The 27266-nt window shown below is 40.7% G+C and overlaps 1 protein-coding gene across 1 annotated transcript in view; it reads right to left on the reverse strand.

The window, feature by feature from the left end:
• The window catches only part of spock1 (SPARC (osteonectin), cwcv and kazal like domains proteoglycan 1), a 533327-nt gene that overhangs the window by 131432 nt on the left and 374629 nt on the right, over nucleotides 1–27266 (reverse strand). The window contains exon 5 of the mRNA XM_060836813.1: nucleotides 4602–4728. Within this exon, the coding sequence (XP_060692796.1) occupies nucleotides 4602–4728 (127 nt within the window). The remainder of the gene's footprint in view (nucleotides 1–4601; nucleotides 4729–27266) is intronic.

Genomic DNA, 27266 nt, shown 5'->3' on the forward strand with positions numbered 1-27266 from the left:
TAGTGTTTTCCTTGATCCTAACAGCCAAAACTCCTCATGTTGCTCCACCAGGCTCTTCTTAACTCTTTCTTTAGGTCTTTCTTGGCAGTTAGGAAGGCAAATGCAATGTTAGTCTTCATTTCAAGAAAGCTGGAATGTAAGAGCAGAGATGCACTTCTTAGGCTGTATAAGGTTCTGCTCAGACTGCATTTGGAATGTTGTGGGCAGAAGGATGTTCTGGAATCTGAGGGAGAAATACAAGAGGAGGTGTACAAGCATGATCCTGGGGATGAAGGGCTTGTCATATGAGGAGTGGTTGAGGACTCTGGGTCTGTACTTGATGGAGTTTAGAAGGATGAGTGTGAATCTGCGTGAAACGTATAAGAAATTGAGAGGTTTGGATTGAGTGGATGTAGAGAAAATGTTTCTACTAGTTGGAGAGCGAGAACTTGAGGGCACAGCATCAGAGTGAAGGGACAATTCTTTAGAACTGAGATAAGTATGTCACTACCATTATAGACTTAATTAGTAAGTGTGTAGATGACAGCCCACCGAAGAAGTTAATTCAAATGTTCCCCAAGAGGGAACAATGGATAAACCAGAAGAGCCATGTCCTACTGAAGTCCAGCTATGAGGCATTCAGGTCAGGTGACGAAGGGGCTGGTCATTAACTTCATGAAGCAGAATGGAGGGCATGTCTCTGATTGCATTAGTGATGTTGAAGTTGAGATAGTCAAGAGCATCAAGTTTCTGTGAGTAATGATCACCAGCAATCTGTCCTGGTTCACCCATGGCGACACGACGGTCAAGAACGCACAACATTTCTACTTCAGGAGGCTAAGGAAATTTGGTGTCTTCACACAGATTCTTACCAATTTTTATTGATATACCATAGAAAGCATCCTATTTGGATGCATCATAGTGTGGTATGGCAACCACTCTTCCCAAGGTTGCAAGAAACTGTAGAGTTGTGAATGTAGCTTGGTCCATCATGCAAACCAGCCTTCTATCCATTGACTCCATCTATACTTCCCACTGTCTTGGGAAAGCAACCAACATGGATTTCTCAAATGCTACTGTTGATCTCTCTTTCTATCTCTCTCTGTCTCTCTCTCTCTCTCTCTGCACCTTCTTTGCAGTGTAACACTGCATCCTGCACTCTATTCTGCTACCCTGTTACGCTTTGTATTGTATGATCTGCCTGTGTAGCATGCAAAACAACACTTTTCACTGTGTCTTGGTACACGTTACAATAATAACTCATACTCAAACTCAAACTCAAATGCAGGAGGAATTTCTTTAACCAGAGGGTAGTCAATTTGTGGAACTCATTGCCACAGAAGGGTATTGAGGCCAAGTCATTGAGCATAAATTGGTCAAGTCAGTGATAAATATGTCCTTGATTTATAAGAGGATCGTGGAATACAGAGAGAAAGCAGGAGAATGTAGCTGAAAAATATAGCAGCCAAGACTGAATGGAGGAGCAGATTGGATGGGCCAAATGGCCTAATTTGGTCTCTTATTTTATGGTCTTATTTGCATATGGCCCTTCAACAATGTCATCTAAAATTACACATTTGTTTTCACATTTACAGTGACAACATCCCCTTTTACCTTACCATCATTGTTCTCAACTCCTTTTACTGTTGTTAACTTATCAATCTGCTTATTTGAATTCCAGTACTGATTGAACAGAAAAATATCAATACAATACTAGGATAACTGGAGCCATTATCTTTGGGTCTCAGCTCTAAACTAGTTCACAAGTTACTGACTCCATCTTCTCCCTGTCTGATATCAAACCAGATTGTTCATAACTTTATGTGGTCTTGAGAAGACCACATATCCCTGTCAACACTAACTCACATTTAATTCTGTCACATTGCCTGATTTCAATTATACTTCATTTAATCTACTGCCAAACCTCCCATTTTGGCCATTACATCTTGTTGACTTGACTATTAGGATGCATTCCTCACTCACTTGACACAGATTACTCTCTGGAAAATCAAAATACTAATGTCTATGTCCTTATTCACAAGTTCTATGTACCTAATGCTCCTCTGCTTGTTGACCTATGCTGGTTCCCAGTCAAGCAAGAACTTGACTTAAAATTGTCAACCTTAATTAAAAACCTGCCATGACCTTCCCCCTCTTTTTCTGTATAATTTCTTATGTCTAATTGTCCTCTGAGATCTCTGAATTATTTAGGTCTCTTAAGTATCCTCAATTTTAATTGCTCTGCTACTGGTGGCCTGGCTTTCAGCTTCTCAACTTCTGAATTCCATCGCTAAAATTTCTACCTTACTAGATTTCATTCTTTTTTTGAAATACTCCTTGAACACTTCAACAAAGCATTTGGTCACCTTTTCAAATAACTCTGTATGTTGCAAAACCTAATTTTACATTATCCCTATTAAGCACCTCTGAATATTTTATTATATTAAGGTACATGAATATAATTTCTTATTATTACTGCTGGATGGATGTGGGTCAGAAGCTGGTCGAAATATGGAATTCTCTGACCCTGATATCAGTACATTGCTTTTACAGGCCTGCCCTGACTTAATGAAGAAAGATTTGGTGCTGTTCTGTTGCATTTTGTCAGTGGTTTCTGCTGCAACACACAAGTAACAACAAAACATTCTAATCAGTTCTTGACTTAATTGGAGCATGCTAAAAATGTACCGTTTGTAATTTCTAAGGTGACCACAGTATATCACATGAAGCAAATTTTCCAGTGGGCTTTGGAATCCTGACATCGGGGTCAGCAGGCAGCATGGGACGGGGTGGGGGAATGGTAGCAGTAAACTATCGATGAATTCCCTAATCCAGTCTATTCAAGGGCAGAGAGTGGGCTCACTGAGCAATTAAGGACCGTGGTTGGGTCCCAAAAAGATCTCCCTTCATTGGAGAAGCAGGCTGTCTTATCAGTTCAGTGAAGGAGCAGGCACTGTAAAATGGATGAGAGAAAGAGAGCACACTAAATTGGGGGCACCCTCTCTTCAACTTTGTAAACTATAAATTAGAAAACAGCGTCTGCGGGGAGGCCAAATTGTGAAAGGGGAGCTCCTGCACGGACTGTCTGTGCTAAATGACAAGGCAATACTGGAGGACTCTGCAACTGGTAGCACCAGCTGAGGGTGCATCCTGCAAAAAGACAAGGAAATGCAGGGATGCTGTGAGTATCCAGGTAGGTTCTGAGTGAGGGAGTGCTAAAAGAGTGAGTGATCAGCCCTAAGATGCAGCCTGGTCCAATCCATGAGCTGGGTGCCTGTCCCTGTACATAAAATCCCCTTGCAGCAGCACTAACATGATGGTGTGGCCCAAAGTCCAGGTTTACTCTGCAGGAACATACTGGAAAGGTGCGATGACAACACACGGACGTTGGCCAATGTCTGTGGATGGGGGTCACAGGGGCCCCATGCTGTGACTGCTCTATTGGTACAGAGTGTCCAAGATGGAGGACCAAGAGGAACAAGTGGAGAGCTGAAATCGCCAGGCACTTGCTCTGCCTTTCATGTTGTGAATTGTCAATGTCTCATTATAGCAGCAGGTAGTAGGATAGGAAGTTGCACATTCATGAGGTGAGATTTACAGTTAATGAGGCCATTAATAAGCAATAACCCCCATTAGTGGACAACTTGCCACTCACTAGTGAGAATCTTGTCTTGATGCCAGAAACTCTGTTTGAAAATTCACAAGTTATTTTCAACATTGAGAAAGTCTTCACTGGACCTTATATGATTCGCCCAGATTGCTGGTCAAAGTATACATTGCTCAGCATCTTATAAGATTCTGCACTATAATGCAACATTATACAGTGCAGATCTTGTTAATGGAAAATACTTGAAAAGCAAAATAACTGGCGATCTGCATGTGCAATTTGGCCTACATTCCAAGTAAAAATTCTATCGACTGCTTCAGGATGGTATGTGCTTTCAAAAAAACTGTCAATTAAATACGATGGACTCTAATTGTATAAAATATTAAAACACCCAAAGATTTAATAAATCTTTTGAACTGAGCTTTCAAAAGAATGCTTGGTGTTGAGGAGTTCAGTGTAAATTAAAACAAATAATCTATTTGCATAACTTTTGCTAAGGCCATAATTCTATTATTACGTAATAACATTCCTATCTATCTGCAAAGCTGGTCTCATCCATTTGTAGGTTTTTGCTTGAACGGGACTCCATGGCAGTACATAAATGAGGTTCCTTACAAAATCCTGCCAGATGAATTAGCTTCCTTAATGCATTTTGACGTTATCTTGAGAACATGAGCTTACCGTTGTTACTACATTCAAACAGATGGCTGTTGGAGGAAAGATTAACAATGCCCTCTTCTCATGCAGTCTGCAATATAGGATTTGGGATTTCCATAATTCTACACATTTGCATTTTCACATTTTTGTGTAGCTTTTTTTTTCTGATGAATTATTCAAAAGAAATTGTATTTAAGGACGTTTATGGACTTATTTTTAAAAAGGAATTATTTTTCCCTCTGTCAAACAATAGCTATTACTGAAACCTTCTGTGGAGTAAATGTTTAACATGTTGCATTTAAGATATAACCCTGAAGAAGTAAATCATTTTACTAAGTTTCCACAGGAAGTACTTTACCTTAGAAGAGTAAGTGTGGCCATCGGAACCACAGACAGAACTGGGGTGCATCACAGCACAGGGCTTGCAATTGACCAGATTGGCTCCTCCATTCCACTGTCTGTGAAGAAGACTGTCCTTTTTCTGCCTGAGGCTGCAAATAAAAAAATGCAGTTGATTATATGAAGTGACAAAGCCTAAATGCATGCTATTCTCAATCTTCACTTTGCATTTCTGAAAATGTTCCAAAGGTGAGGTTTCAGTAACACAGCATGGAGGTACACATTCAAAGCAGTTAAATGATAATATTAAATTAATAATGTGGCATACATTTTACATACATGTGGCGGTCCCTCTGCCAACTGGGACAAGCTGCTTCTGCTGTCCCTATAAAACATGATCAGATTTCACTGTCATCAGGCACTCAACTTCCTGACACATGGATTGGCCCACCTCCGATATCTGCCACCAATCACAGGATTGGTGGCGCTTCAGAGAGAGCAGCATCACTGAGAGCAGTGGCCAGTACTGGGGTTACAGTCAGTTCCTGAGCAGTAGCTTCATTGGATGTCAGAGGGTCAAGGTTGGGGGGGTGGTCACTTTCCAAGTCGATGAGGCTCTTTCCTCTGCAGGGGCCCTTTGTGGGCAACAGTATTTACATAGGAGAGACTCCTGAACAGACAGACAGACATCCAGGGTATCCCTGATGGCCATGACATGTGGTGAGAGCCCCACCTACCACCAACGGGGTGCCAGTCGAAGCACAATGAGATTTTCAAAGTGATGATTAAAGTACTAGAAGACAGCAGATCTATCAGCCCACACCCACATCCCACAACATTCTAGCCTGCTCCAAGTCCACGCCTCCGGTCACTCAGTTTATCAGATCCATCAACAAATGTGGATCTTTGGAAATTGCACCACTTCATGCTCACTTTTCATTCAAATGTTAGTGAAGTAGACTGCATTCAGTACAAAATATTTGCTAATAAAATTAACATTGAATGCAATCTTCATATAAGGGACCCTACCAGCATTGGAGAACACACAGACACAAAATGTGGCATTGGTAGCTTTTGTTATCTTCCCTTTTTCATGTTTTAACGTAAGCCTTTCTCTAATATGGACAAAAGTTTTACAGGATTGTAATTTTAGTCATACACTGAAAGTGGCAGAATAGAATCTAATGTATCCCAAGTTTGGGAACAATGTAACTTGAATTGATCTAAACACTTATTCAAATTTGAGAAAAGACTGAGATCCTGCCATAGTTAACTAACTAGATTGTCTCTGGATAAATCTATTATTATGTGCTCAATAGAAGTGTCTATTCTTCTGGTTCACTTTTGTAGCTACTTCCTGAAAGTGTAATGTATGTAATGAGGTCAGCTAGGTCGACCTCATAGAATATGAGTTCCCTGATTTGGGCTTTTAATCTAGTCTAATCAGGGATCCCCGGCTGACAGATCAAAAAGACAAATGTCAGAGATTCTAGCACATTGAGAGTTGACTGAAAAGTTGTATGAGAGTCAACAAGCCTTCATGTGGAATTAACGGGTGGCTTGGTAATGGGATACTGGTCTCTGTGGAGTTATTTCAGGAGGAGCCAAACCTTTTTTAACTCTCTTCAGATTTTCCACAATGAGACTGCAGTTAAAAATCACACACGTGGCTCAGCAATGATTCACGATTGGCCATGAAACCCCTATTACCAGGTATATCTGGCATTAGACACACACATGATTGATGCAAGGTGATTCAGTTTACCTAGTTTTGTCCTATTGGAGAAAGCCTGGTAGTTTGTGGAATGGATATTTCCATATCTTGCGATCTATAAAGGGTTGTTGAAATGTAGAATTGTGATGACGTTAGACCACAGCCGTAACACAATGATAAAATCTGGAATTATTCCACGGCCTGTGGAATCTACAATTGTTTGAAAGTGACTCTTAAGATTTGCATCAATTATAACTTTCTTGAATAATAAGGAAAATAAGAAATACAGGTTTGTGTAACCTGGCAACCTTTTACATTAAAGCAATCCCAAGAGGAAAGGGGTTAATGTATGGACATCTTGGATGCAAAGGAGAGTTTCAAAATTTCCATATTTGAACTACAATTTGGTCCCCTAATACAAATGAAATCCTTGAAGTAACTACCAATAATTGACTTGATAGTTGGCACTGTCAAAGGAGCTATACAGAATGCTTAATATTTCCAAATGTTAACAATTTGACTTCTGAGGTCTCGAATTGAGTGGGTGGTTTTCAGATGGAGTTGTGGGCGTGGGGGTGGGTACTGCAGAAAGATCTGTCATGTCACCAGCCAACTGCCTTACAACTTACCCCCGAACCAGTCCCTATGGTACAGCAAGGGGCTGAGTGCCAAAGCCCACCCATTTTTTTTTTGTTTAAAAACTGGCAATTGAGCTTGCCAAGTCAATTGACCCCAATAGTATACCAACCAAGCTGGGTGGCACAGGATTCAGAAATAGCTTTGTGTAAAATGTGGAAAGAAAGGGGAGGGCATACATTGGGCACCCCGCCCCCCCCAACAAGAAATCATCTCCCTTACCTGCTCTTAGTCTAGCCTTCAAAACCTGTATCTCTATATTCCATTGCACCCATCTACCTCGCCCTTCCCAAGGCTCCAATTCCTTTCTGCCCTAAAAGCCAAAGTCTTACTTTTGCCTGGGATTCATTGCTTTTCTTCCTGGGCCTCCTTGCAGTTCTCTCAGCACCCACTTCTTACTTTGGAGTTCGGGTGCTGCTGGGGATTTGTGCAGATGCTACTGAATCAGATTGCAGCTCTCACTGTGAGGTGGAAGACTAACCCACATCAGGTTCAGATTTTCTGGTGTGAATTACATCTTAGAGGTGGCCTTGCTGAGTCTCAGCTGATGTGCCACCAACTCTCATTCACCCTTGCATCTCTTGCACAAAGTTGGGGCTGAATTTTCTTGGAGTTGGAACAAATGTTGACCTTTTTAGAAATATAGGATGCTGATGCATCAAGTCTTGCCAGCTTGGAAAAGGCAGAGGGTGGGAACTGCGCAAATGGGAAACCCAATCTCAGCAAGACGATTTTAAATTCATGTTTAAAGTTTGCACAGATCCTATTTTTGCTGTTTCAAGGGCTTTAGTCCACAATGTGGGAGTCACAAACTTAGCAATAAAGTATAGACACTGTTGTGCAGTTACGATTAAGTGACATGATCTGAAGTTATTTGAATTCCCAGTTTTTTATAAATGCCAAGCAGGAAGCAACTTTCAGCTGGAAAGAAAAAGAAGACTCCCACTGTTGGAATGTCATCCTGTGTAGCTTAGTAAAAAATATATTAGCCATCTATTCCTGCAGTTTCAATAAACTACTTTCTTAATGCCCCCTATGAGTTGCTATTATAGCTGAGACCAGTTCATTATGAATGTTTGTTTGAGTTAAAGAACTTTAAAACTATCTATGCTGATGGGACACGGATGTAGCTGAGTTAATGTTTTATTGGCAGTTTTGAGATGCCATTAAAGTACTGCTGTATTTTAATGAAATACTTAGTGAATAGAGTATTTGCTTAGTGTATAAATGTCTGCTTTTCTGACAGACTGGCCACTTGATGAGATTTAACTTTTTGGCATGTGTTTGATGAAGGCCTGGATATGGCATGTTGGGGGCGGGAGGGGGAGGAGGGGAGGTGGGGGAAGTGGTTGAGGGTACATGGAATTAAATTTGGAGGTGAGGGGCAAGGGCAAGGGGATGCAAGAGCCTTCTATTAAAAAAAAAGACCCAGTACAACCCATGGACAAAACCAACGTCGTCTACAAAATTCCATGCAAGGACTACGTAGGACAAACAGGAAGAAAGTTAGGCACCAGGATACACGAACACCAGCTAGCCACAAAAAGACACGACCCTCTCTCCTGCGTAGCCCTACACACGGAAGAAAAAAACACCATTTCGACTGGGACAACGCATCTATCCTGGGACAGGCTAAGCAAAGACATGCCAGACAATTCCTAGAGGCCTGGCACTCCGACCACAACGCCATAAGCAAACACGTCGATCTAGATACCATCTATCAACCCCTCAGAAAGCGAACACGAAATGATATCACCACAAACCCCAGGAATCCCATCCAGGACAAATATATAAATAGAAAGCAGGAGACAACAGCTTCACTTCACTTGGAGGTCGCCACTGATGATGTTACCTAGTCAGGTAATGAAATGTCTTGATATCAAACCTACAGCTCAGCGAGCAAACCTACATCCTAAACCTCAACCTGAGCTACAAACCTTCACAAGCCTTCTATACATCTGGACTGAAGCATCAGACAACTGAGACCAACCTTCAACAAGTTCAACACAGAACTAATTGCTTCCTTGGCAACATCTGAATTGCCTTCAGCAGTAGCTCTGTCCAGCCTTGTCTTCCTGGAACAAAACTATGGCAGGTAGGGGCCCGTTTAAAGGAGATGGGGTTGCCGAGCTTGGAAAGTTTCCAACTCAGTGAAAATCTGCACATATCTCTGACCACATTATTAATGATGCCATTTTGGAAGCTGTTTAATAAGTATCTTGGCTAAGAAGCACACTACAGTTTTATTCCATAAAACTAATTTAAAAATAGCTTGGGCAGCTGTGAGGAACATTCTGGAATGTCTGCAGTTAAAATATCTAGACTTAATTTACAATATTAAACTTATTAAAAATAATTGTTATGAAAATTAGTAGTAGCTTATTAGTCTACTGAATTGAATTCAATTTTAAAAAGAGCCTGGTTTGGTTTCTGTAAGAATTCATATTCAATACTCTGTGGTTTATGGTCTGGGATTAGTTTGCATGTATAGTTCCCTGAGAAGTTCCTCGTTGGAAGATAAGGGAAAATTTAGCTATTTAAAATTCCAGGCAGAAACTACACAATCCTATTAAATATTGGAGCTGCTTCCTGTTGCAGTAACTGAAGAACTGCTTTCCCTTTTACCAGTGTGCATCGTTACTGCAATACCTCGACTGAGCTTTGAAACATCAGGTTATTCTAAATATAAACAATATTAAGGTACCCAACAGCAAAGGTATAGAATACAGATTCTTTACTGATGGAGAGCATAAAAACTTCTTAATGGCTGCTGAGAAAATACAAATGCATATACTCTGTTCAAACTAACTGATTGGAGCATGTGTGATTTCATAAAGTCTTAGCCTTCAAAAGGATTGGAAACAATTTTAAATGTTTGTCAGATTTTCCAGAAGTGTGGGGCGGAGTGGAGGGGGTGGGAGTGGTGAGAGTGGAAAAGAAAAGACTGGTACACATTTTGTGAAAGTCCAAATTAGTCTGTGGGCCAATGCTAGAATGGCACTAGTGATTTGATGTTGCTTAAGGTTGGTGTGAGAAGGATACGCTCCTCAAAGCAATCTGGATGTTAGTTTGAAATGTGTACTTCAATGCCAGGAGCATCTGGAATATGGTGGATGAACGTGCAGCATAGGTTAGAATCTGGGATTTCGATGTTGTGGCCATTCCAGAGACATAGCGAGAGGAGGAACAGGAATGGTTGTTGCAGATTCTGGGATTTGGATGTTTCGGCAAGAACCGAGAAGGTGGTAAAAGAAGCAGGTGTGTGGCATTGTTAATCAAGGGTAGTATGACAGCAGTTTGGATAATGTTTGAGGACTCATTCACTGAGGTAGTTTGGGCTGAGGTTAGAAACAGGAAAGGAGAGGTCACCCTGTTGGGAGTTTTCTATAGGTCTCTGAATTGTGCCAGGGATGTGGAGAAAAACACAGCAAAGGTGATTCGCGATAGGAGTGAGAGTAACATGGTAGTTGTTACGGGGGCCTTTAACTTCCCCAACATTGGCTGGGAAAACAATAGTTCAAGCTGTTTAGATGGGTCAGTTTTTCTTCAATGTGTGCAGGAGGGTTTTCTGACATAGTATGTAGACAGGCCAACAAGGGGAGATGCCATATTGGATTCGGTACTGGGGAATAAACCCGGCCAAGTGTTACATTTGGAGGTCTGTGAGCTCTTTGGCGATAGTGACCATAATCTGGTTATGTTTACAATAGCAATGGGCGGGGATAGGTATATACTGCAGGGAAAAAAGGTTTAACGGGGGGAAAGATAATTATGAAGCGATTAGGCAAGATTTAGGATGCAGAGGATGGGGGAACCATGGTTTACTAAAAAAGTTGAAGCTCTTGTCAAGAGGAAGAGGAAGGCTTATGTGAGGATGAGGTGTGAAGGCTTAGTTAGGACGGGTTGAGAGTTATAAGTTAGCCAGAAAACACTTAAAGAGAGGGCAAAGAAGAGCCAGGAGGAGACATTAGAAGTTGTTGGCAGATAGGATCAAGGAAAAACCTAAGGCCTTCTCTATAGGTATATCAGCAATAGACAAATGACTAGAGTAAGAGTAGGGCTAATCAAAGATGGTTGTGGAAAATTGTGTTTGGAATCTGAGGACACAGGGGAAGTGCTTAATGAATACTTTTCGTCAACATTCACCTTGGAAAAGGGCAATGTTAGTGAGCATACGGAGATACAGGCTACAATATTAGATGGGATTGATGTTGACAACGAGGAGGTTTTAACAATTTTGGAAGGTCTGAAAATAGATAAAACCTCGGGGCCAGATGGGTTTTATCGTCAGATTTTCTGGGAAGCCAGGGAGGAGATTGCAGAGCCTTTGGTTTTGATCTTTATGTCATCGTTGCCAGAAGACCAGAGGATAGCAAATGTTGTTCCCTTGTTTAAGACGGGGAGTCAGAACAACCCTGGTAATTATAGGCCCGTGAGCCTTACTTCGGTTGTGGGTAAGGTGTTGGAAAAGGTTATAAGGGATAAGATTTATAATCATCTAGAAAGGAATAATTTGATTAGGGATAGTCAACACATTTCGTGAAGAGTAGGTCATACCTAACTAACCTTATTGAGTTCTTTGAGAAGGTGACAAAACAGGTAGGTGAAGGTAAAGCGGTTGATGTGGCATGGACTTCAGTAAGGCATTTGATAATGTTCCCCAATTGGTAGGCTATTGAACAAAATAAGGAGTTTTTGGATTGAAGGTAATTTAGCGGTTTGGATCAGAAATTGGCCAGTTGAAAGAAGACAGAGGGTGGTGGTTGATTGGAAATCTTCATCCTGGAGCCCAGTGGTATGCCACAAGTTCTGTTTTGGGGCCACTGCTGTTTGTCATTTTTATAAATGATCAGAGGTGGGTGTAGAAGGATGGGTTAGTAAATTTGTGGATGACACTAAGGTAGACAGACTTGTGGATAGTGCCGAAGGATGTTGTGGGTTACAGAAGGACATAGACAAGATGCAGAGCTGGGCTGAGAAGTGGCAAATGAAGTTCAATGCGAAAAAGTGTGAGATAGTTCACTTCAGAAGAAGTAACAGGAATACTGAGCACTGGGCTAATGGTAAAATTCTTGGCAAGTGTCGATGAACAGGGGGATCTCAGTGTCCAGGTGCATAAATCCCTGAAGGTTGCCATCCAGATTGATAGGTTTGTTAAGAAGGCATATGGTGTGTTGGCATTTATCGGTAGGGGGATTGAGTTTCGGAGCCACAAGACACTGGCAAGGCCGCACTTGGAGTTCTGGTCACCACATTATAGGAAGGCCGTAGAAGCTTTGGAAAGGGTTCAGAGGGGATTTACTAGGATGTTTCCAGGTGTGGAACAAAGGTCTTACAAGGAAAGGATGACGGGACTGAGGCTATTTTCATTGGAGAGAAGAAGGTTGAGAGGTGGCTTATTTGAGACATGTAAGATAATCACAGGGTTAGATAGTGTGGACAGTGAGAGCCTTTTTCCTCGATGGTGAAGGCTAATATGAGGGGATATAGCTTTAAATTGAGGGGTGATAGATTTAGGACAGATCTCAGAGGTAGCTTCTTTACTCAGAGAGTAGTAGGGGCATGGAATGGCCTGTCTGCAACAGTAGTAGACTTGCCAATGTTAAGGGCATTTATACGGGCATTGGATATGCATATGGATAATAATGGAATGGTGTAGGTTAGATAGGCATCAGGTTCTGGATTAGTGGTGCTGAAAGAGCACAGCAGTTCAGGCAGCATCCGAGGAGCAGTAAAATCGACGTTTCAGGCAAAAGCCCTTCATCAGGAATAAAGGCAGAGAGCCTGAAGGGTGGAGAGATAAGCTAGAGGAGGGTGGGGGTGGGGAAAAAGTAGCATAGAGTACAATAGGCGTGTGTGGGGGGAAATGAAGGTGATAGGTCGGGGACGGGGGAAGGGTGGAGTAGAAGAGCTTCAGGGCAGAGGAAATGACCTGGGAGTTGCAGTGGGAGAGGGACTCCCTGAGATTCTTGTAGAGAGAGGAGGAAAACTTCTTCAAAGCAGGCATCTTTGCAAGAGGATTCGCAGTAGGGTTGAAATCAACTAGGTTAAAAAAAATAATTGCAGATGCTGGAAACCAGATTCTGGATTAGTGGTGCTGGAAGAGCACAGCAATTCAGGCAGCATCCGAGGAGCAGTAAAATCCTCTAGCTTATCTCTCCACACTGCAGGCTCTCTGCCTTTATTCCTGATGAAGGGCTTTTGCCCGAAACGTCGATTTTACTGCTCCTCGGATGCTGCCTGAATTGCTGTGCTCTTCCGGCACCACTAATCCAGAATATGGTTTCCAGCATCTGCAGTCATTGTTTTTATCTAGATAGGCATCAGATTACTTTCACAGGGCGGCACAACATTGAGGGCTGAAGGACCTGTACTGCATTGCAAGGTTCTATGTTCTTTATGCATGACTGGTACCCCAGTGCATAAACCCCTATAAAGTGCAGTTCAGCATCCCTGGCAGGAGGTGATGTCAAGTACATTACTCTATCACCATAACCTCGGGACAGCTGTGGGTGAAGACAGCATATCTTAATGTTTATGCCAAATTGATCAAATAGTACGAGGTAAAAGATAGATGGTCCAAACCTGAACACCACAAAATGCCACCTGTTGCACATTCACCACATGCTTGAATGCTTCTGCACACATAATCCTAACACTTTTCATTAAATCTCGTGATATCTGTGCCACAGTATGGTGCTGATTCAAGTTGAAACTTACAATCGATAGCCCTCCCATACTCATGGGGCTGAGGCTGATTTTCACCCAGTGCCATCAGGTGAGTGATGTCAGTGAACATCCAATTAAAAATGTCCCCCATGTTCATTGTTGAATGAAAAATGCAGATGAGTTGTGAGTTGGGAGAGGCGGATAGATTTGAAGATTCAGAAGATTTAGTCCTGTTCAATGGGAACCACTTGCAGGCAAGGATGTGGCCCACTTATCTGACAAACTGCCTTCATTCCCATCACCCCAGTTAACTGGCCACCACTCTTAACCCTTCACCAATTAACCGCACTTTCCCACCAAAATAAAAAACACTGTCTGCTTTCCAATAGCTCGGTGACTTTTGACTAATGCTTTGCAGATGTGAAAAAAAATGACAGTATTTGCATTTGGTATTAAAAAAATTGCACAGGAAGACCTGCTAAGTACTTTACACAACTCCTGTACACAACTATACACACTACTGTGTACACACTACTACACACAACTACAGTACACAACTACTGTACATGACTACTGTACACAACTGTACACACTACTACACACAACTACAATACACAACCACTGCACACGACTACTGTACACAACTATACACACTACTACATACAACTACTGTGTACACATTACTATACACAACTACTGTACATGACTATTGTACACCACTACTGTGTACACACTACTATACACAACTACACACAACTACTATACACGACTACTATGCGCAACTACTGTTCATAACTGCTGTACACAACTATACACAACTATATACACTGCTATACCCAATGCTATACAACTATACACAACTACTATACACACTACTTTACCCAACCACTGTACACAACTATTAAACAACTACTATGCACAACTATGTCCTCTACTATACACAACTATGCACACTACTGTTCACAACTACTGTTTCCTCTTTTCCAGGTTTGAGATATTTTAGTTCTATATAGTATGCCAGTAGCTGAGAAGTGTAGATAAAGAAAATCTTTGCAACAAACAATGCCTCAGAAAGTATGCAATAAATGTAACTTGCTGCCAGCTCAATTTGCCTTGCCCATTGCCATCCATTCTTCCCATTTAAAAAGGTAACCATAGTAATGATCTCTATTACAGATGTATCCTTCACTCCATTTAAATCTGCAAGGTTTAAACTGCAACTAACTTTACGGCAAGCATGAAAGCCAAAGCTTAGCATGGAAATATGTACTGTACAAGTTAGTGTAGATCTTCAAAAATGGTTCCAACAGCCAGCAATATCTAGTGCAGACAAACGAATTCAGGAATTTTAATTGGACAGGATTGGTATCGATGGTAAACATCATTAGAAAAAGGAAAGATAATCAGAACAGTACTGAAAACTAAAGGAAATAAACATAAATTCAAATCTTAGAATCACTACAGTGCGGAAGCAGGCCCTTTAGCCCATTGAGTCCACGATGACCCTCTGAAAAGCATTTCACACAAGCCCACACCACCCCCCACATCCCTGTAACCCTGCATTTTCCATGGCGAATCCACCTAACTTGCACATCATTGGACTGTGGAAGGAAACCCAAGGAGACATGGAGAGAATGTGTAAACTCTACACAGAGTCACCTGAGGGTGGAATCAAACTCAGGTCCCTGGTGCTGTGAGGCAGCATTACTAACTACTGAGCAAATATGCCATTCATTTCATTATCATCAGGACTTACAGTTATATCCTGTGAATAGTCATAATTAGTTGATCACAATGCAACACATCCATACAGTGGTGAGATGTTTGGAATATGGTGCCTGAGGGCATTTTTACTTGTATATATGGAAGAATTATATCTTAACTCTGATCATTTTAGCCTGTTTCTAATTTTGGAATAATATTTTCAATTAATGAGGTTACCTAGATATTTTCCAAATCAACCTGTTCATAAAGTATACAATTCAGGATCAGATGGGACTCGAACCCAGACTTCTGGCTCTGATGTTGGGACACCATCAGGGTCTTTTTAATGGAGTTACCTATTTAAAGCTGAATATTGAAGCATACAAGGTACATATTTTCTGATCAAGCTATCCTGAGGCATTATTACACACCTCTGGAGCAGGTGGGACCTTGACCCTGGTCTCCTGGCCCAGGGATAAGACACTACCACTGCACCACAAGAACCCAAAGCATACGATGTAAATTATTACTGCAAATTTGAATGAGAACACCAATATTTGTAGTGGCAGTTGTAGAATAATCTTTTGATTGTATGTAGGTGGTGGGGATAACCTGAGATTGAGCTCATATAATTAGACACAAACTAAAACAATGATTTTTGAGATAAGAGCTGTACACATATAATGTGTCACTGTAAATAAGTACAAAACAGTGTAAACTTTACTACAGTTTTAGCTGCCACCAATTGTTTTTCTGAAGTAAAATGGTTACATGGATGTAAAATGCTTCAGAAATACAAATATTTTCCCCGTGGTTGCACTGATGAAAAGCCTAATGGTTAGTTTCAGATCAGTTGTGTTTGAAGATTAAATATCAAAAACTAGAAATCAAAACAGCAACTGCAGAGGCTAATGAGTTATGTTGACCATGATGTACATGTCTAGCAAAGTACCAGTCAGCAACTGACATGGTTAGAAAGACCATCATTACAGAAAGATTAAAGAATACCAAAGGAGGCAATTTAAACAGACAGCTACCTTCAAAATACTGCAATAAATTAATTCTAACCTTTACTCAATGTTGACATACATTATACCAAACAGTGCAGCTACAGTAACGACAACAGAGTTACACTCCAAACAAAAGCAGCAATGCATGACGGTTGACATTTAAATGACTGAAAACATCCACCATCAAGCCATGTTTATTCCCAAATGTTAGCCCACTATAAATTTTCTGATCTTCAACAGCAAAGATACACTCAATCCCTTCAGCAAAGTTAAAAGCTTGTGACAATCAGACGATGGCTTTTGAATTGCTTGTCGTCAGTTTATGTTAGTTAACCCCAAAATATGGTGAACATCTTTGAAAACTCATCCTGAAAAATTGAGTTTATTTACTGATGTGACCGCAAACCAATGGTGCTATGAAAATGTAAATCCATGTTTTTGAGTTTTATATTGCATTTTGAGTTGGCCTTTTTTGAAGTCATTTTGCAATTAGTATTTTTCCAGATTGACAAACACATAGATATTTCCAGACATCCACAAACAGTACATACTTTTTAATGGGATGTGGAATTCTTGGTATTATTGTCCAGCTATAATTGCCATTGAACTGTGTGACTTGATAGGTCATTGCAAAGGGCAGGTAAGAATAAACCGCATTGCTCTGGGTCTGGGGTCACGTAAATCAGAACAGTTTTTATGTCAATTAATTATAATTTCACAGTCTCCACTGTTTAGACCAGCTCTCAATTTGAGATTTTATTAACGGAATTTAAACTCCATCAGCTGCAGTGGTGAGAATTGAACACATGCCTAAACAGCATTAATCTGGAGCTCTGGATTAGATTAGATTACTTACAGTGTGGAAACAGGCCCTTCGGGCCAACAAATCCACACCGACTCGCCGAAGCGCAACCCACCCAGACCCATTCCCCTACATTTACCACTTTACCTAACACTACGGGCAATTTATCATGGCCAATTCACCTAACCTGCACATTTTTGGGTTGTGGGAATAAACTGGAGCACCCAGAGGTAACCTACGCAGACACAGGGAGAGTATGCAAACTCCACACAGTCGGTCGCTTGAGGCGGGAAATGAACCCAGGTCTCTGGCGCTGTGAGGCAGCAGTGCTAACCACTGTGCCACCATGCCGTCCAGTCATGCCACCATGTTCCTGGTGGACATTTTCATTTAGTGCCTAAAAGGTATTTGAGCTTGCAGACATTTTAGAAACCCACGGCAACTGGAGAAAAGGATGAAGCTGACCATAAAAACCCAAAGATGGAGGAAGGAAGCTCTAGAATCACAATCAATGGAAGGCCTTTGCAAATAAATGGCAGTGTCATCTACAAGAACAGGGGATGTCTCTGGATCCTCTGCTCAAAACAGAGGAGAATTAGATTATTTATCAGGCAGACCGTGAATCAGAACTCGGCCTGAAGTCACTGTGTTAAATTTATTGATTATGGGTGGTACAATTGATTGTTCAGAAGAAAACTTTATAGAGTGATTAAGTATGGATTAAAAGAAGCAGATGGAATTAAATTCTGTTATTTGTGAGGATTACCTTCTTTTCAGAAGAAATAAGGAAGCATTAATATGCAGAATACAAGTAATGCAGCAGTGGGATTTGTTGATATAAATTAAAAGCTACACTCTATTTTGCAAGGCTGCTAAAGGAAAAGCCAATGAAATTGTAGGTATCATCACATATGGCATGGCATATAAAAACAATCAATAATTATCAATTTTACTATAAACTGAACAATGTATTAGTGGATTGCATGCTGTATGGGTTCCATACTACAGAAAATATATTGAGTTTTCAGAGGTAGCACAATCCATTTTGCCAAGATTTTGCCTGCAAAAGGAAGTAGAAATCCAAAGTGGAACTTGTTTCTCTTAAGAACATATGTGGTGATATGAACATGGTGTTTAAAATTATGGAAATATGGATTAACAAATGCAGATTGTCTCCAGTAGCTGAGGGTCTAGAAATGAAGCACAAAAGATAAGATGTTAGACATGAGATAGGATGTTAGTGAGTTTTGAGAAGATTTGTAGCTCAGATTGAGGTTCTGGATGTAAGTTTGCTTGCTGAGTTGCAAGGTTTTGCTGGAGCAAACTTACATCCATAATATAGGATATATGGTGGCACAGTGGCTCAGTGGTTAGCACTGCTGCCTCACAGGGGCAGAAACCTGGGTTTGATTCCAACCTTAGGTGACCGTGTTGAGTTTGCATGTTGTCCCTGTTTCTGCCGTGTGGTCTGGTTTCCTCCCACAGTCCAAAGAAGTGTAGGTTAGATGGGTTAGCCATGGTAAATGTGGAGTTACAGGGATAGGATAAGTAGGTGCAGATTTGATGACCAAATAGCCTCTTTCCGCACGATAGGAATTCTATGATATTTAGATTAGAGAACAAAGAAACTACAAGTGCTGATAAGAATGTGGCCTAATTTCCAGGGTTAGTGTTTGAGACAGAATCTATATCAGCGTTTGATTTTAGGTTGGATGGGTGGCTGAAGGAAGCAGGGGAACAAGGGCTTTGTGATGAGGCCAGATAACATGATCTGAACTATTTGCCTGTTGGAAAATAAATGTTGACATGGTCTAGTTAGGTTAAATGGCCTATTTATGTGAAATAATTTCCACCTATTTCCATATATTTGCTATGTCTGTGCTGATGAACATTTCTAAAAACTTGATAACATGCTTGCATTTACTATTTTAAAACAACAGTTTACAAAGTCTGAAGTAAAGGAATCCCAAACTTTCATATCTTGTTTAAAATAGACTAGTTAGAAATGTTATAAAATACAATGTTTTTAATTTAAAAATCAATTGAATTAATTGCAGAAAAATTTAATTTAAAAATCTAGTGGTCCTACTATTTTATCTTTACAGTTCCAAACCTTTCTTCCCTGTTCTGGGAATTTACTTTTTTCTCTTCCCTGGATACTCTTTCCTCTTCAACTATATGTTCTATAGTTGCAATGTTTATTGAAAAGTGCATGACTTCTTTCTCCCCTATGTACATGTTCAACTTTAATTAGTCTCAAGAGTGGTTGTTATTACAGAGCAGTCTGCAATAATGGTAAGCAAACTTTGATTTTGCTTCAAAAGATATTAAAATAAGATGACAAGCTATGTGAAATAAAGTAACTAAGCTTATTTAAAGCAAATCTAAAATCATTACCCACTAACTAGTTAGCAGAGAGCATTTATATATTGAAAGCATCTCCCTAATTCTGTACACAAATTAAATTGAGCATTTGAAACAAATGCATGCCAGGACAGACTGCTAGTAAATGATGATCTACCACATTAAAAAATGCTGATTACCCAATAAAATAAATATCTAGATAGGTGCTGAAATATAAAGGCAAAAAATTAAGCTTTAAAGTTGAATTGAATTATGTTTGCATGAGTTGCTTTTAACCCTATTTTACCTGAAATCTCAATTTGACTCTAACCACCACTGTAAATGAGCTGAGTACTACATTTACAGCAAGGAACTATTGTCATTTTTTATGACTCAAAACATTAAAATGTCATAATTTTTCAGCACGACACAGTTCAGAACTCATAATTTACAATGAAAACAACTAGCCTCAAATTGCAGTGCTTTAAAAGATGTGGTGCTTGATCATCTTCATGAAAATGTCTTTGGAATAAATTCAGATTACGAATTTCATATGATTAAATTGCATTAACATTGTCAATACAATTCATCTCCGATCCGAAATAATTCTCAGATGATTACAACTTGGCAGTAATGTTTGTGGTGGATCCAGGTGGATCCAGAATCCTTTGAACCATCCAAGTATTCTCCTGTTACATGTTATTGATTGTAGCTTTTAGTTTTTTAGTCCATCATTTTCAGAACTAATTGGATCGCACAAAGCTACTGTTGTGTGTTGAAAGCAATTGCTTAATCAGTTTGAAAGCTGTTCATACTTAGTCAATAGTGCTAGGTCAAACAGTAATCCATCAAGTTTCATTAGCTCACAAGGGTCGTGCAGCCTAACAGAAAGAGTAATAGTCATTTCACGTTGCCTCCATATGCTCATTGTGAAAGGCAAAGAGAATGCGTTATATAGTCATTCTCATTTCTTTCATCTAGATACATACATATGGAAAATGGAAATGATTAACAGCTTATTCCAATCTCTATGCATATATATTATCTGCATAACAGGCCTGAGGAGATTCTTTAATCACATTATCACAGGACTGAAACATCAAGGCATCATGCTTCATACATAGAGAATCAAGAAGATAGAAGACCAAATGTAGGTTGTACCCAAGAATTTTTGAGATTAATGGGAAATGACTTGTGTTTGTAGTGACTTTCATGACTTCGGGAGATTTATTTAAGGGTGCCTAAAGGTGCCACACTATTTGAGCCTATCAACAAACACAGGGTCAACAATAGGATTGGCTAATAGATTCTCCGGGAAAGCAACTGCACTCCTTACATGTGTTCAATTCAAAGGGGCAACATTTTTCACCTATGCAGAATGCATGTTTTCAATAAAGAAAATCAGTAACACGATATAGAAAATAGGTGGAATAATGAGAAGTTACTAAAAAAGATAAAATTGTACTTCATATCAGAAGCACAAAATGATGTGAATTTGAAGTACGCAAGCCAACAGTCAATCAGGAAATAATATATTCCGAGGCACAGGGATGTTATCTTTGGGATGTTATCCACATGCTGGAATATTATCAAACAACATTTCAGAGACGAATATAAATACATAAACAATACTAGAGCAGATGACAAAAAGCCTGGCTAAAGAGTTTTACAACCACCCCAGCACAGTTTCCCTATTTGTTACAGTTCCTTAAACTGTTAAACTCCCAGATCCTGTAGGTTATTCACCCGGCCTCTCTGCTGGTTGCAACAAGGGATGTCTTTCCTTGGGTAATGCTGTTCTCTCCAGGCCGAGATTTCCTTATATTTTAAAAGGTACCAATTTAGCTTGGCTTTCTTGGATTAGCAAGAGATTCCATGTTTGCACGCTTGATTGTAATCAATGTGTTGGAGTGCAGTACTATAATGGCAGGCCATTAACATACATAGACAAGGGCTGAATTTTGTTTGTAACCTCCATGCCTGAGTACTCTTGAAAGGGGGATAATGCAACTATGTCTCTTGCCTAAACTGCAATCTTTCTTTCTCATCACGTTCACAGTCTGAGATATCAAAGTCTATTCCAGATGCAGTTTGTAGTACATTTTCTCCCTTTGAAGTTTTGAAACCGAAAGGAGTGACCTTCCACAATTTCTCTCCAGTTATTGGATTAAAGGCCACTGTCATTTGGCTGTATCAGTCACCTTGAAACCAAAACAGACTTTGGAATTTTAAAGTTTGATACATTTAAAATATTATGATCTGAGTTCATGACAATGAGATACCTTTCTGTCCTCCTCAAAGGCGTCTTGTACAGGCTTGGAGTTGGAGACGTGGAGGGAGGAAAGAGCCGACAATTTGGCAGCTGAAGGCATTATTGCCAAACCTGGAGCAATTACGTTTGGAATGCTCAAGAGGCAAGAAGGGCAGTTGAGATTTGGAAGAATGGGGATTATAGAAATTATTTACAGGAGTACGGAGAGGTGAAGCCATGCGGGGATTTTGAAAAGGATGAGTTCAAGTTTACTAAGGGTAGAACATCAAAGGCCCACCAGAGGTGCAATGACATAGTCAAATCAAGAGGCAATAAATCCAGGGTTTCATCAATTAATGCACTGAACTAGCTCCGAAACAGTGGTGGTCTGAGTAATGATGCAGATATGTGATTGCGGGATTATTTTAGGGTCAAATATAACACCAAGTTTCAATCTCAGACAGTTCCCAGTAAGAGAAATGGAGTCAGTGGGTACTAAACGGAGTATGTGAGGAGTATGGTTTCAATCTTGCTAACATTTAGTTGGAATAAATTTCTGGTTACCACACCTACCCTGGGCATTGTCCCAACTATTTGCCAGGATCTAGAAAATGGCAAGTGAAGGCAAGGAACACAGGTCCCAATGGACCCCGTCAGCAGCACTTCATGCCTGTTTACCACCTTCCCTTGCCCCCTTTACCTTGCACTATCCTAAGCCAATTACCATTATCCCCCCGCCCCCCACTGTGGAGACTCACCACACTGAGCTTTGCTTCCAACTGTCTTCCCTGCCACATGGGCCACCATTACACCTTAATGATGTCAATCCTGGTCCTCTAACACCTCTGTCATCAGCCTTGCTCTCACCTCCATCATACCTCTGCACCCCCAACCTCCGCCCAGACTCAGCCTTGTCTCTCCAAACCCTTTTGGCTATCATCCCCCTACAGGCCCCTCCTTGCACCTACCTCAATGATCAATTTACGGACCCCTAGGACCATATTCACTCCAGATCGTTGACGTACGTCGTTGAGTAGCCCCTGGATATGATTGGCCAGACACCAGAGCATTGGATTTGCAGCTTTCTGACTGACAATATGTGATTCCGCTGCCTGCTAGTGTCGGTCCTATAGGACTGACCATTGTCCACTCCCCGAATTGTAGTCAGACATATCTCGTGACCACGGCCAGTCTGGGTGGACAAATGACCGTGGCCTAGTTCCTAGACATGTGCAGACTGTGCCCATAACTGGCAGCAGCCCCCCCTTAACTTTACTGAGAGCTAGACCCTACCCACTTTTCAACATGGCCATTTGGTTGAGTATATGTGGAGTGTGTTTGCTTGCATGCAGCTGGCACGCACTGTAGATGCTAGATTGATGTTTCAGAGTATCCCCCGTCAGACAGTTGATAAGTTCTGGTTGATGCACCAATGCTTTAACAGGCAAGACAAAACACGACAAGTGAAAGCAAGGCATGTAATTAGGTACTGGGCAACTGAGTGATAAGGCAGCAAATGAGTAGCACTGAGATCTAGCCTGGTCCAACCTGCGAGCCCTTTGTGCAAAGTATCTTTGCAGTAGCCTTTCAATGTTAGTTATTGGCATGCCCTGCAGTGTCTTGTCAGTAGATGAGAACCCTGAGGCGATGGCAAATATCTGATTGCAATATCTGAGGACAAACGGGTGCATGTGACTGGTGCGCATGGATCATTGCCCTGAGAAAGTGATTGGTGTTAAACAACATGGAGGCTTTTCTCAGCCAACAATAGCTGAAGTTGTTGGGTATTTGCTATGACATCCATGTCGAGGATTCCTGACACCTAATTTCGTGTGTCTGGGAATATTGGAAACTGAATACTCATGAGGTGAGTTGTGCTGTGGATAAAGTGTTTAAGAAGCTCTAGACTCCTTTAAATGGCAACTCACTGCTAAGCAGAGATATAAATAATGCAGTAAGGTGCTCCCAATGGTGAGAATAATCTCACCAGACTTCCCATCGATCCTGATAAAATTCTTAATGTAGCCCACCTTGTTCAGGCCCTGATAAGACTCTGCCCACAGAAACTAACACTGTTCTCTTTGATGACACCATGGAGTGTAGAATGTAGTTGAGAAATAGGAGGGGGCTAAGGACAGATCCTCGGAGGACATCAGAATGAATAGTGTGGGATCGGGAACTGAAGTTATTTTGGGCAATTCTCAGCCAATGACTGGATACATAAGAATGAAACCAGGCAAATGCTATTCCACCTGAACAACAGTGATGCAGCATTAGAGGAGGCGGATGTGGTCAGCTATGACCAAAGTTAGTGGAATGTTAAGAATCAGGAGAGATAGGTTACTATGATCATAGTGAGAAAGGGTGTCATTGTGACTTTCATAACAATTCATTTTTGGTACTGGGGCAGGGGAGAAAACATAATTGGAAGAATTCAAACATAGAGGAAAGACATGCGCACACACATAGGAAGCAACAATACATTCAAAGAGGTAAAAGGAAAGGGATTTTGGAGAGAAGATGTAATTTGCAATGATGGGGTGGGTGGGGGACTATGTCAAATGTTTTATTTTCATGGTGGTGAGATGATGGCAGATTTATAGGAGAGACCATACAGGTCGAGAGTGAACAATTCATAACATCAGCTGACAATGGGGACCAGGAAGGGAAGTGGAGTGGTCAGTTAATAAAATGGGGTTAGAGTCAAGAAGGAAGAATTATGCCTCCTGGAAAACTTGAGAAAATAAGGGAGATAGGTGAGAAGCTAGAGATAGATGAGAGTTCAGAGCGGGTCATTATGAACTTTTAGAAGAATTTTTAAAAACTTAGCAGGCTAGGAGGAGAGAAGGAATCAGATAAAGCAGCTGATCGATGGTCTCAATCTTAGTGAAAAAGAAGCTTAGGTGTTTTTCACACTTGAGACGGCAGTGAAGATAAAGAGGTTTACGAAGATGGTTTGCAGTAGAGAAAAGATCTGGAATCTATTTTTACATCCCTGGATAATCCTGGAATAATGAACCTGTTTAGTGAGAACAGGACCTGACACTGCTTAACATGGCTGAGGCAGATTTAACATGAAATGGATAAACCTACGTCCATTCAAGTTCCTGTACCTTGAACTTAGAAATCAGGGATGATTGGGGAATGTCCACAATGAGAGAGAGTAATGGTTCCAATAGGATTCTGCCATTGAAGGTGGTGGTAAAGTTAAGCCTGAACAGATTAGTAGCTGCAGAAATGTCACAGAGAGTGGACGGTCAAAAGTTACGGGTTGGGATTTTGAAAATGTAGTTGTCAGTGAATTGGAAGAGAATTCCAATGTATATGGGTCCAGCATTTATGATGATGTCATAAGGTTCTGCTGGGACAGTAAAGTACTAGATTGGATTCCTTACAGTATGGAAACAGGCCCTTTGGCCCAACAAGTCCACACTGACCCTCCAAAGAGTAACCCATCCAGACCCATTCCCCTAACTAATGCTCCTAACCTACACAGCCCTGAACACAATGGGTAATTTACCATAGCCAATTCACCTGACCTGCACACCTTTTGGATTGTGGGAAGAAATCGGAGCTCCCAGAGAAAAGCTATGCAGACACAGGGAGAATTTGCAACCTCGACCCAGACAGTTGCCCAAGGCTGGAATCAAACCGAGGTCCCTGGCACTATGAGGCAGCAGTGCTAACCACGAGTCATAGTGCCACACAACAGATACTGTTAGATCTTGGTGAGAGATAGACCTAAGGCTAAGTTCTCCATATAGTCCCTGTTGGAAAATAGATGCTATAATTTGAAAATAATCACAGAACAGATGTCAGTTCGCTCATTAGGCTAGAGGGCTGCTTTGCCAATAGTGTGGGTTCAATTCCCATCCTGGTAAGGTTACCATGGTGATCCTGCTTTTACAATCAGGTGACTCTCAGGTTAAACTCACCACCCTTTGTTTCCCTCTAACGATTGAGGAGTTCACCACAACTACGGTGACTTTATGTTTTATAATAAACGCATCTTAGTTAATCTACAGTTGGATCAGGAGGTCGTTACCATTGCAGACACTAGATCACGTAAGCCCCTAAAGAACCCCTATAATGTGTACGGTAGCAAGCACAACAAATTCTTCTCAGGGGTGAGTCAAGACAAAAAGCAGGGCTAGAAGTAAGGAGGATATTGCAACTGGTTTCTTTCATAAGTTAGATGTCAAGACAAAAAATCATAAATCTGTTCTTTAAAGACCGGAGTACAGCTTTGCTACACTTAAAGGACAAATGAAACCATCAACAGTTGTGTATCAGCACGTCAGTATAAGTATAATGTTTAAAATTATAGGATAGGACTATAATTTTTAGGCTTGAATAACACGTGTCATGAGGCTACCCAACGTGAAGTCTTAAATATCCCAGCTTTGGTGCATATGATTCACTGCTAAGTTTCTTCTTTGATAATCAGCGCTGATAGATTATATCCAGTCATTTGAAAATGGCAAGAAAATCTTTAACTAATTACAGTAATAGTTTCTTCATGGATCACATTCACATAGAATCAATTGTGACATTTAAATGTATTTAGTCCTTCAGCTATCAACATTTAGCTTGATGAATAGAAGAGATTTGCAGAAGTCTGACAAGCAGCACATGGGGATGAATTTTACAGGGTACCAAATAACTAGATGGTTGCAACCCTGGCAGCTCCATGGTACCAGTACACCGAAAAACTCAGGTACGGTCGAAGGCTGGGATCTCAGCGAGGCTGAGAGTTGGTGAAGTACTAAGGTCTGGATCCAAAAGACCATGTGTGCTTTAAGAGGGTTGGCAAAGAGGGAGGGGAGGGGAATGGCCTGGGGGGTGGAATACCTGGGCCTACCTCATCAAAGGTGGAACTCACTTCCAATTCCTCACCTCTTCTTTCTAAAAACAGCTTATTTCTTGTTGTTCAGACATCGTGTACCAGAAGCTATTGAGATTTCTGACATACACTTGGCCCCAGGACGTGAACTGAGACACAGACAGTGGGAGATGAGAAGTCTTAATCAATTACAATTCAATCATTGAATGTGGCCACAATAAATTCAACCTGTGCAAGTATTAGAACACGGTGTGAATAGGATTACTTCCTGTCAGGAAATTATTACTATATCCGTTACATATGCGTTAATTTTCCAATTGGTCATGCCCAATTAAAGTGAGAGTAAATCACTGGTAAGAAGAAAAAAGACCATCATATTTTACCCATTTAATATCCCATTCACATCTTACAATTTGGTTTTGTACTGGTTCCATAAGTACTTAACAGTGTGCAACTAATTGTATTATAATTAACTCCAAATTACATGATTTAGACACCCACACGATTTTCAGGCATTTATTCTTTTATTAGTCAGACAATGTTTTATGGCAGGCAATGGAAAACCTAGTTTTGCAGCACAATAGTTAAAACTGTGTGGAACAGCTATTCCTTCAGGAAGAGGATTCTTACCTATTTTAATAGTGCTGCCTTACTTTAGAGATTTAGAAACGGAATCAGAAAACTTGACAGGCAGCTTTTTTTGATGAACTCT

The sequence above is a fragment of the Hemiscyllium ocellatum genome, chromosome 16, assembly GCF_020745735.1.
Source record: "Hemiscyllium ocellatum isolate sHemOce1 chromosome 16, sHemOce1.pat.X.cur, whole genome shotgun sequence".
NCBI lineage: Eukaryota > Metazoa > Chordata > Chondrichthyes > Orectolobiformes > Hemiscylliidae > Hemiscyllium > Hemiscyllium ocellatum.